General features: G+C 46.8%; 1 protein-coding gene across 1 annotated transcript in view; it reads left to right on the top strand.

Moving 5' to 3' along the window:
• RPAP3 (RNA polymerase II associated protein 3) overlaps nucleotides 1–12210 on the top strand; it is a 131476-nt gene that overhangs the window by 23293 nt on the left and 95973 nt on the right. Inside the window, exon 5 of the mRNA XM_070754946.1 lies at nucleotides 9862–9989. Within this exon, the coding sequence (XP_070611047.1) occupies nucleotides 9862–9989 (128 nt within the window). The remainder of the gene's footprint in view (nucleotides 1–9861; nucleotides 9990–12210) is intronic.

Below are 12210 nucleotides of genomic sequence, written 5' to 3'. Positions count from 1 at the left end.
AGGTGAAAAGTTTGTAAGATGAAACAATGTTTCCCATAGGAATCAATGGAAAAGCGATTAATGTGTGCAAGCCCAAAATTCACCCCTTTTGCCAGCCAAAGCGCCTGTTTTTGCAAAGCTGGGATTCCCCTGAGGCTCCCCTCCATGGAAACCCCACCTCCAGACTTCTGTGTTTTTGCGATGCTGAAGGAGAATCCCAGCAGGGGAATCCCAGCATCAGAAAAAGGGGTGCTTCGCTGGCAACGGAAGTCCGGAGGTGAGGTTTCCCAGCAAAGGGAGCATCAGTGAAATCACAGCATCGCAAAAACACCGAAGTCCTCGAAACCCCACCTTCGGACCTCTGTGTTTTTGCAATGCTGCGATTTCACTGAGGCTCCCCTCGCTGGTGTTATAAGAATGTTATACAGTAGAACCCCGACTTACGAGACTAATTGGTTCCGGAAGGAGGCTCGTAAGTCGGAACGCTCGTATGACGAAACATTGTTTCCCATAGGAAACAATGTAAAGTCAATTAATCCGTGCAACAACAAAAAAAACTGCTGCCGCCGAACGCGGAAGTTAGCGTTCAGAGACAGCTGCGAAGCAGCGCGCGTGTTTTAAAACGTGGCAGCCGGCCTGGGGGGCTCGGGGGGAAGCCCCCGAGCCCCCCAGGCCGGCTGCAACCTGAATCCGGAACGCTAACTTCCGCGTTCGGATTCAGCAGACAGCTGCGAAGCAGCGCGCATGTTTTAAAACGTGGCAGCCGGCCTGGGGGGCTCGGGGGGAAGCCCCCGAGCCCCCCAGGCTGGCTGCAACCTTTTAAAACACGCGCGCCGCTTCGCAGCTCTCTGCTGAATCCGGAACGCTAACTTCCGCGTTCGGATTCAGCAGACAGCTGCGAAGCCGCGCGCGTGTTTTAAAAGGTTGCAGCCGGCCTGGGGGGCTCGGGGGGAAGCCCCCGAGCCCCCCAGGCCGGCTGGGACGTTTTAAAACACGCGCGCTGCTTCGCAGCTCTCTGCTGAATCCGAACGCGGAAGTTAGCGTTCCGGATTCAGCAGAGAGCTGCGAAGCGGCGCGCGTGTTTTAAAAGGTTGCAGCCAGCCTGGGGGGCTCGGGGGCTTCCCCCCGAGCCCCCCAGGCCGGCTGCCACGTTTTAAAACACGCACGCTGCTTCGCAGCTGTCTGCTGAATCCGAACGCGGAAGTTAGCGTTCCGGATTCAGCAGAGAGCTGCGAAGCGGCGCGCGTGTTTTAAACGGTTGCAGCCGGCCTGGGGGGCTTGCCAGCACCCCCCCGAGCCCCCTAGGCCGGCTGCAACCTTTTAAAACACGCGGGATACGAGCGCCAAGGAGCTGTCTCCTGAAGCCGAAAGCGGAAGTTAGTGTTCGGCTTCAGGAGACAGCTCCTTGGCGCTCGTATCCCGAATGTGAGCTCGGGAGGCAAACAAAAATGTCGCTCCCCTCCCAGCTCTTATCTCGAGTAGCTCGTAAGTAGAGCTGCTCGTATGTCGAGGTTCCACTGTAACTAAGATAGAGATAAAGATGATGAATAGTAACAATTGCTTATTTCATTTATATCATTACAGTGATCCCCCGCTCTTTGCGAGGGTTCCGTTCCAGGACCCCCCGCAACGAGCGGGTTTTCGCGAAGTAGCGCTGCGGAAGTAAAAACACCCTCTGCGCATGTGCAGAGGGTGTTTTTACTTCCGCAGCGCTAGCGAGGAGCCTAAGATTGGGGGCGGCGCGGGTGTTTTAAAACATCCCCGCCGACATGAGGGGCTCGCTAGCACACCCCCAAACCCGGGTTGGGGGTTCGGGGGTGTGCTAGCGAGCCTCCCATGTCGGCGGGGATGTTTTAAAACACCCGCGCGACTTTCCAATGAGTCCCGAAGACAAACGCGTTGTCTTCGGGACTCATTGGAAAGTCGCGCGGGTGTTTTAAAACATCCCCGCCGACATGGGAGGCTCGCTAGCACACCCCCGAGCCCCCAACCCGGGTTTGGGGGGTGCTAGGAAGCTCCCATTGTTGGCGGAGACCTTTTAAAACACTCGCGCGGCTTCCAAACCGAGTCCTGGAAGCCGCGCGAGTGTTTTAAAAGGTCTCCGCCAACAATGGGAGCTTCCTACCACCCCCCAAACCCGGGTTGGGGGCTCGGGGGGGTGCTAGGAAGCTCCCATTGTTGGCGGAGACCTTTTAAAACACTCGCGCGGCTTCCAAACCGAGTCCTGGAAGCCGCGCGAGTGTTTTAAAAGGTCTCCGCCAACAATGGGAGCTTCCTACCACCCCCCAAACCCGGGTTGGGGGCTCGGGGGGGGTGGTAGGAAGCTCCCATTGTTGGCGGAGACCTTTTAAAACACTCGCGCGGCTTCCAAACCGAGTCCTGGAAGCCGCGCGAGTGTTTTAAAAGGTCTCCGCCAACAATGGGAGCTTCCTACCACCCCCCAAACCCGGGTTGGGGGCTCGGGGGGGGTGGTAGGAAGCTCCCATTGTTGGCGGAGACCTTTTAAAACACTCGCGCGGCTTCCAAACCGAGTCCTGGAAGCCGCGCGAGTGTTTTAAAAGGTCTCCGCCAACAATGGGAGCTTCCTACCACCCCCCAAACCCGGGTTGGGGGCTCGGGGGGGGTGGTAGGAAGCTCCCATTGTTGGCGGAGACCTTTTAAAACACTCGCGCGGCTTCCAAACCGAGTCCTGGAAGCCGCGCGAGTGTTTTAAAAGGTCTCCGCCAACAATGGGAGCTTCCTACCACCCCCCAAACCCGGGTTGGGGGTCCGGGGGGCGCTGTCTCTCGGCGCTTTCGTGCTGAGTCCGGGAGCGAACTCGCTCCCCGACTCAGCTGGAAAGCGCCGAGAGACAGCGTGGACAGGCCCGTTCCTTGGCGCTGTCTCTCGGGGCTTTCCAGCTGAGTCGGGGAGCGAGTTCGCTCCCGGACTCAGCACGAAAGCCCCGAGTGACAGCGCCAAGGAACGGGCCTGTCCACGCTGTCTCTCGGGGCTTTCGTGCTGAGTCGGGGAGCGAGTTCGCTCCCGGACTCAGCTGGAAAGCGCCGAGAGACAGCGTGGACAGGCCCGTGCGGCGAGAATGAACGGCGTGGGCGGGCGAAGGGCGGGCGGCAGCGAGGAGTTTGCGTGGGCGGTGGGGAAACTCCTCGCTGACGCCAGCAAGAGGGGGAAGACCCAGGGAAGCCGCTGCCATCTACGCATGCGTGCCCGGCACGCATGCGTAGATGGTATTTTTGACTTCCGGGTTGAAAAATAGCGAAGTACCCTATTCGCAATGGTTGGGGACGCAATAAACGGGGGATCACTGTAATACTATCAATACTTTTGCTTCCTTAAGAAATCAGTTCATCAATTCATCAAGAAAATAATCAAAAGAATAATAATCAACTTTTCTATTTGTTATGAGGTTTTACCTAATTCTTTGTTTTTAAAGTTTTGGGTTCAAATTCAGTATGTTCAATATATCAAAGTTCAATTGGGGATCAATCAGAGTTCAGTCAAGTTCTTTTTCTTCCACTATAAATAGCCATTCATCAGTTAATCAGTTAATCAGTTAATCAGGGAAGAAGTTGATAGGCTACTCAATTGATCCATTTTTTTCCCCAGTATAGAGAAGGCAAAAAAAAGGCAAAAGAGAACAAGAAAAGGGGAAAGATGTGGGGTAATAGTTATGCTAAGTTCTTCTTTCTCCGCTGTTCCCCTTCTCTGCAATCTTGTTTCAGTTCACCACTCCTCCACTTGTCTCCTCGGCTTCTGTAGACTCCGTTACCACTCCCAGTCACACTCCGTCACTGCTGTTATTTCTCTTAACCGTGGCCCTCGTCCTCAGCTCTTTTCACATTAAACTTTAGACTCCAGAGCACCTCCTCTTCTTTCTGACCTCCCAGCAGCCTCTGAATCTCCATGTTTCTGTCTCCTCCGTCTGTCTCCTCTGTGTCTCCGTCACTTCTGCAACTTTTGCAAATTCCGTGGTTTCTCGTAATCTCCGCATCGGTAAGCCTTCCGATTTTGCCGTTTCAGCTTTCTTCTTTCTTTTATCCTCCACTGTTTCTTTTAGGCAAAAAACTTTCAGACAGTTGTTTAGACTGTTCAGACTGTTTTTTTCAGGTTCACCTTGTTAGTCCACTCCTATTATTTTAAGTTTAATTTCCACGCGTCTTCCGGGTTTCTCAGTTAATTTTTTTTTCCTTTTCTCCCCCACCGCTGAGTAGTCGCTATTCAACTTTGGTGGTTCCCCACACTGCTGCTCTCTTGGCTCAATCTTCCATTATTTTGACTATGTATATTTTATTACCATACCAGGGTTCACCTTCTTTGTAGATAGAATTGTAGTTTACTCTCTCTTGCTTCCTCTGTTACGCTGGGCTGTCACAGCTCTAACGTCGCCATGTTGTTTGGCAACTCTCTTGTCTCGAGGTTTGCGAGGTTCTCACTCCTACACACTGGGTGCCTGCTTTACACCTCCGCGCTTGGAGGAACCCTCGCTACTTCAACCACCTCTCCAACATGGTTGCGTTGAAAGTCAGCCAAATTTCAACCCCCCGAACAACAAAATCAGGTTTGGGAGAGCGGAGTTCTGCTCTCTCATACCTGCTCGCCGTAACCCCTGTAAATTAAATTACAGAATGCTTTGAAGAAAATTTGTCTTTAGAATATATTACAATGCCGTAGTGACCGTGATTTAATATCCATATATGTGTGTGTGTGTCTTTCTACCATGGGTTTTGTAGATTCTGAAATGTAGGTTCTTGAAACTCTAAAAAAATATCTTCCTTGGATAGATCTAGGTAATTATTAAATGATTGATATGTCTTTATTACCATCTCATCTTCCTGCTAGAACAGAGGTGTCAAACTCTTATTTTATTGAGGGCTGCATCAGGGTTGTGGTTGACCTCAGTGGGCCAGGTGGGTGCGGCTGGGGTGGGCATGGCCAGTTCAACATTGTTCATGTTGCAGGCACCTGTGGTAGCCTGGGTGAGGCTGGGAGGATCCATTGTCTCCTGTGGAGGAAGGCAAGACCAGGGTGAATGCCAAAACCTTGTCTCAGGCCACGTGGAGAACCCCTGGATGTTGTTGCCGGCTGCCCAAAGCTCTAGTCAGTGGAGGGCAAGTACTCAGCCTGGCCCTTGAGCTCCCAAGGCACCGGAATTCTAAAGCCCAAGAAGGTGTCTTGCTGCTCTTACCTCCTTCTTGAGGGTCTTGCTGATATGCTCATTATCCTTGGCCAGGTTGCTCATGATTTGTGCAGGAGGACAAAGTGTGTGTGTGCCTACTCCCTCCTTGCAAGGAGACCCAGCTGTATAACCAATCATCCTCAGATCTAGGATGGGAGACCACCAGGAGAGGAAGGAGCAAGGGTATTGTGAAAGGGCAGTAAGGCTGCTGGTGGCCAAGTGCTAAGGCAGGACTTCCCTCAGACCATCCCTCCCTCTCATAATCTCTACACCTCCTCCCTTATCCTCCTCCCATCCTTCTATCTCTTTCTTCCTCCCTTCTTTCTGCATTTCTCATTAGGTTAAAGACAAGCCCCTCATCCCTGTCACCCACTCCTCTCTCCTTGCTGCGCCATTAGCTGATTAATCTGGCTGCATATTCTGATATATATAGCTGTGAATGATTGAATCTGAGAATTGCCATTTTCCTTCCTCCTTTTCCCTTCCTTCTTGGGTAAGGGGAGAGATTGGCAGTACTAATAGCCATGCCGCCAGCAGCTGTGGCTTTCCCACTTAGTGGCAATGGCAGTTCCAGCTAAAGGGAAGCCTCGCAAGTTGTGAGGCCAAGCCGGTGAGCACAGTATGGAAGTTTCAGGGTTCCATGTAACACCCACAACAAAACAAAACCCTGAAGCTTGAGTTTCCTCAAAGTTCCATTTTTTTAGAGATGTCATATTAGCACATGTAGTGAGGGGGGGCGTTTGCCCAGGTTTGCCTGGTGCACCAGTTGCGGCCCTATTTGGACAGGGAGTCATTGCTCACAGCCACTCATGCCCTCATCACCTCGAGGTTCGATTATTGCAACGCTCTCTACATGGGGCTACCTTTGAAGAGTGTTCAGAAACTTCAGATCGTGCAGAATGCGGCCGCGAGAGCCATTGTGGGGCTTCCTAGATTCGCCCATGTTTCTGCAACACTCCGCGGCCTGCACTGGCTGCCGATCAGTTTCCGGTCACAATTCAAAGTGTTGGTAATGACCTTTAAAGCCCTACATGGCATTGGACCAGAATACATCTGGAACCGCCTTCTACCGCACGAATCCCAGCGGCCGATAAGGTCCCACAGAGTTGGCCTTCTTCGGGTCCCGTCGACCAAACAATGTCATTTGGCGGGCCCCAGGGGAAGAGCCTTCTCTGTGGCGGCCCCGGCCCTCTGGAATCAACTCCCCCCAGAGATAAGAACGGCCCCCATCCTCCTTGTCTTTCGCAAACTACTCAAGACCCACCTTTGTCGCCAGCCATGGGGGAGTTAAGATATTCCTTCCCCTAGGCCGTTACAAGTTATGCATGGTATGTTTGTGTGTATGTTTGGTTTTCATAATAAGGGTTTTTAGTTGTTTTACTAAATTGGATTTTTACATGTTGTTTTTTATCATTGTTGTTAGCCACCCTGAGTCTGCGGAGAGGGGCGGCATACAAATCCAATAAATAAATGAATAAATAAATCTGGTAAAACCCGAATCTGAAAGCTTACAAGCGTTCCCCACCCAAAAGAAAGTCCAAGCCCCTGCCCCAGCACCCACATGTCCATCACATGGTCCAATCAATGCACTATCTTAACTGGAGATGCCTCCTAGTTACATCCCTCCAGGTGCAGGGCAGAGTGACCTTGACTCAGGGAACGGAATGTTATGACTATACAAGGGTTGGACAAAAAAATGGAAATTCTTGACTTTTTGGCATCATAATGTTTGAACATGTTCAAATCAATCAAAATGTGACTTATTTTAATGTTTTTTAAAATTCTGTTATTTGATATGTTTTTTTAAACTACTTTTTTTTTACAGAAATTTAAGGAAATTGGTTATAACCTTCTAGAACTGGCAGACCTCTCAGACTTTCAAAGAGGCCAAATTGTTGGTGCTCGAATGGCAGGTGCTAGTGTAAGAGAAAGTGCCCGAATGTTTGGAGTTTCAAGAGGTAATGTCTCAAAAGTAATGACTGCTTTTGAAAGAGAAGGGAAAATCTCCTCAGCCAACCACAAGTCTGGTCGAAAGTTGAAGTTGTCTGAGAGAGACTGTCAGACTCTAAAGCAAATTGTTAGAGCGGATCGCAAGACCATAGCTCCTAAAATCACTGCAGAGCTCAATAGACACGTACAGAATCTAGTTTCCACAAAAACTGTTCGAAGAGAGCTTCACAAATCTGGATTCCACACAAGAACTGCAATTAGAAAACCTCTGCTCTCAAAAACAAATCTTTCAAAACGTTTAGAGTGGTGTAGAAATCACCAGAAATGGTCCCTCGAGCAGTGGCAAAATGTGATTTTCTCTGACGAATCGTTTACCATTTTTCCGACCTCCGGCTGTGTTTACATTTGGAGACAGCCAAAAGAATCATTTTATCCAGACTGCCTTTTCCTAACCATCAAATATGGCGGGGGTTCAGTGATGATCTGGTATGCTATTTCTTGGAAATCCGCCAGGCCAATGATTTCCCTTCATAAAAGAATTAACAGCCATCACTATTTAGGACTTTTGGCCAACCAAATTCATCCTATGGTTCAAGAACTGTTTCCAGAGGGGGATGCCATCTTTCAAGATGATAATGCAGCAATCCATAGAGCAAGAAGTGTTAAAGAATGGCACGAGGAACATTCTAATGAAGTTCTGGCCACCGCAATCACCAGACCTCAACATTATTGAGCATTTATGGTCGATTTTAGAGATCTGGCCACCGCAATCACCAGACCTCAACATTATTGAGCATTTATGGTCGATTTTAGAGATTCAAGTAAGAAGTCGATTTCCACCACTATCGTCTCTAAAAGAACTGGATGGTGCTTTAACTTTGAAGAATGGGCTAAAATTCCTTTGGAAACAATTCACAATTTGTATGAATCAATACCTTGGAGAATTGAGGCTGTATTTGCAGCAAAAGGTGGACCAACACCATATTAAAAGATATTTTGAGGATTTTTCAATGTGTTTCCATTTTTCTGTCCACCTCCTGTATATCTCCCGAGCTCCATACAATCCCCCTCCCAGTTTTCCACAGTCATAAAGGTGGCAGAGCTGAAGATCCAATGTCCAAGATGGTTTCCAGGCCTGACAGGCTTGTGGCAGCCATCTGGAGCAGTACATGGTCAGTCTTAGATCTGATCCGCGCTACTATCCTTGAGCCAGCAAGGAACTGCCCCAACGTCTCGGCCCTGTCCCCTGAATATGCTCACAGAAGGTGGGTACTGGCATTCTGGGTGGAAAGGAAGCATTCTGAACATAGTCAGCCTTCGGGGATGCCAGGCCCTGCCAGCTCGCAGCCTCCTGTGCATGCGCTAGCTCCACAGATCTAAGGTTGACTGTGTTCTGGCCCAGATGGCCACAACTGTATTGTAGACCACTTGTCTGGGCTAAGGCACCACAGTCTGCCAGGTCTGGGCTAAGGCACCACAGGCTGATCCTTTGTTGTTTCCAGGGCAGTACCAAGGACCAGATCTATTCATTTTGTGGGCTGGGCCTTGTGTTTGATATGTTGTGCTAGAATAAAGCTTGAAAACCAATATGCAATCTTATGTATCTTAATGTATCTTAATGTTAAAAAATAAGAATTGGGAGTTGATCGATTGTGAAATAGATTCACCTTTTGTCTTTTTCCAATTTTATATCTATACTTCTTTATTTTGTCTCTGAAACAGTCCCATGAGTTAGGTTACACTGAGAAAGTAGCAGACGAATTGTTTTTTTTAAGTGTTATTCTTTCTTTTATAAAAGATCGTTTTGTTTTTTATTCATTTATTTCAGTCATTCAATTTACACTATTTGAATACAGTGATACCTCGTCTTACAAACGCCTCGTCATACAAACTTTTCGAGATACAAACCCGGGGTTTAAGATTTTTTTGCCTCTTCTTACAAACTATTTTCACATTACAAACCCACCGCCGCCACTGGGATGCCCCGCCTCCGGACTTCCATTGCCAGCGAAGCACCCATTTTTGCGCTGCTGGGATTCCCCTGAGGCTCCCCTCCATGGAAAACCCCACCTCCAGACTTCTGTGTTTTTGTGATGCTGCAGGAGAATCCCAGCAGCGCAAAAACGGGCGCTTCGCTGGCAACAGAAGTCTGGTGGTGGGGTTTCCCAGCGAGGGGAGCCTCAGTGAAATCGCAGCATCGCAAAAACACAGAGGTCCAGAGGAGGGGTTTCCCATGGAGGGGAGCCTCAGGGGAATCCCAGCAGCGCAAAATCGGGCACTTCGACTGGCAAAAGGGGTGAATTTTGGGCTTGCACGCATTTAATCGCTTTTCCATTGATTCCTATGGGAAACATTGTTTCATCTTACAAACTTTTCACCTTAAGAACCTCATCCCGGAACCAATTAAGTTGTAAGACAAGGTATCACTGTACGCCTAATTGAAGATAAGAATTCTTAAAGAGGTTCAGATGAAATGTCATAAAATTAGATTTATAAGCACAAATTGCTATTTCAATTATGACGATTATATGGGAAATATAGTTTTTATTTAACAGAAAGATTTTGAAAAACCCAGAATATTGTGGTTGAATTGGACTCTCCTGTTAAATCAGATTTAATTATTTCATTTATCTAGCACTTGAAAATAATTCTATTGGTTTGAAAAACTGGGCAAGTATTGTTTCAAAGACATGAGAAAAAGAGAATAAAGGCTTGTAATTTATTCATCTTAGTGTTTATTACATTTGTTTTAACAGGGCAATACTTATTTTAAACAAAGGAACTATGATGCTGCCATAGAATGTTACACAAAAGGAATGAATGCAGATCCTTACAATCCAGTTTTGCCTACAAATAGGGCATCTGCCTTTTTTCGGCTAAAGAAGTAAGAGTTTGTTGACTTCCATTATATTTCTCTTCAAATATAATTAGTTGCATACTGAATTTTTACATATATTTTATTAGGATGTGTTTGTCCTACCATTACCTAGCAATTTTTTTGTCTTACTAGTTTTAGCTTTGTAATATTATTTTATTTATACACACACACATATGTGCACACACAATTCTTATAACAAAAAAGATTATTTTTCCTGTTGGAAGATCTGAAGAATGCAGCATGTGCTAAAAGAAAAAAAACCCTATACTGTACATTTAAAAAATATGTGCTTTAAGAAGAATTACCTGATTTCTAATGCATTTTTATTGCACATCAAATTTCACCTTAATGATACTCAGGAAAATGCATTTTAAAACACTCATTTTAGTAGTAAAACAATTCTGTAAAGTTTGGAAAACCAAGTGATAATGATAGGTGCCATGCATTTAATGCTTGAATAGATTTTGAACAATTTGCTTGCTTTTTATTGTCATTTAATTTGGGCTCTGGGCAAGAAAACAGATAAACAGATAAATCTGGAGAGTTCGCTCTAGGAAAGCATTCTTCACTCTTGGTTACTTTTGTGTCATTACTTGGAACAGTGCTGGGTAAAAGAAGGGAACTGCCCAGAGTCCTCCAGGAGTGGGGCAACATATAAATACAAACAAACCAAATTTCAGACAACTTCTTTGTTTTCTGATATTTTTTAGTTTTTTCCCATACTGTTTAGATTTTGAAAGAATCTTTTTCTAATCCTGTGTTAATTTTGTCTGTTAATTGATCTTTTTTATTACTTCACAATCATTAGTGTATTACAGGTAGTCCTCGACTGTTTGAAAAATCAAAAGTTACTTTATCAAACAGCAATGTCAATTATAGAAGTGACACTATTCTTATGGACAATATTTCAGTATACAAGTAGTCATCAACTTACGACCACAACTGGGACCCGAATACTGGTTGTAAGTCATTGCAGTTGTAAGTCTAAATCTGAACCCATTTTCCAAAATGAGCAATTTTTTGCCATTTAATGACTCATCACGAGTCATTAAAAGGCAAAAAAAAATTGCTCATTTTGGAAAATGGATTCAGATTTAGACTTACAACTGCAATGACTTACAACCAGTATTCTGGTCCCAGTTGTGTTCTGATTTCTGGTAGAATTTTAGCTATTACAAATAACTTTTACTAAATGCAGTATTTCATAAACAAAGAAACTCTCTTCTCTTCCTTCCGTATTCAAAATACACTTCATACTAGCACATTTCTTGTTCTCCCGTTATCTCTCCTAATTACATTCCTTTTGCATTCCTCCCAGCCTCCTCTGTTCACCAAGATTTATGTGCTCACAGCATGATTCAAAAACAGCAGAAATGACTAGAAAATAACACAGAATCAGTTTGCTTGCTTGGGAGCTGAACGGGAACACCTTCCATTTTTGTTCTACAACATTGAAACTCCACCCTTCTTCCCCACTGACCCCCTGACGTACCAAATACATCACTCCAGTATTTAACCCATTCCTCCCCTTAATATCTTCTTCCAAACACTTGTTCCTTACGTTTTTGGACTCTTTTGAAATTAGGATCGACCCAGCGAACGTCTGATTCTTCCTCGCTAGATTCTGGACTTATAGCAACATCCTGTGGCTGGCCTCCCACCTGTTTTACTACCTGTAACCCCGGGCCCACCACTAATTCATAAACACTATCTGTATCAGAGTCCTCAAGTTCTTCACCATCCTCCAACTGACCAGGAAGTATGTACAACACCATCCACCTCCTCAGGGTCCCTCCCCTTCCCTGGAGGAAAATTAGGGTGAGATTTATCAGGGAAATGAACATGAAAGTTAGCAATCAAAGCAGGAGAATCAAAGTCATGAGCATCCATCCAAACAGTGGTGTCAGGCCCGCCTCCGGATCATTCCACCTGGTATTGGAAATGGTCATTGAGCCAACGAGAGTCCCGGATGCTAGTAATGTCCAAGCATCATAGTGCAATGCGAAGGGCGGCGTCCGGATGGGAGGGAGCAGGACCGGCAGGGCCCGGAAGTGGGGCCCAAAGTGGAGAGTCAGGGGCGACTGGCAGCAATAGTGAGCGATGAAAAACGGGATGCAACTGCATGGCAGAAGGTAGAGTCAAACGGTATATGACAGGATTGATGACCTTTTCAACAGGGAAAAGCCAATGAAACGTTGATCCAGCTTGCGGTGAGGTTCAGAAGAAA

Source organism: Erythrolamprus reginae, chromosome 6 (assembly GCF_031021105.1).
Source record: "Erythrolamprus reginae isolate rEryReg1 chromosome 6, rEryReg1.hap1, whole genome shotgun sequence".
In the NCBI taxonomy this organism is placed as follows: domain Eukaryota; kingdom Metazoa; phylum Chordata; class Lepidosauria; order Squamata; family Dipsadidae; genus Erythrolamprus; species Erythrolamprus reginae.
This window is presented reverse-complemented; position numbering and strand designations above follow the sequence as displayed.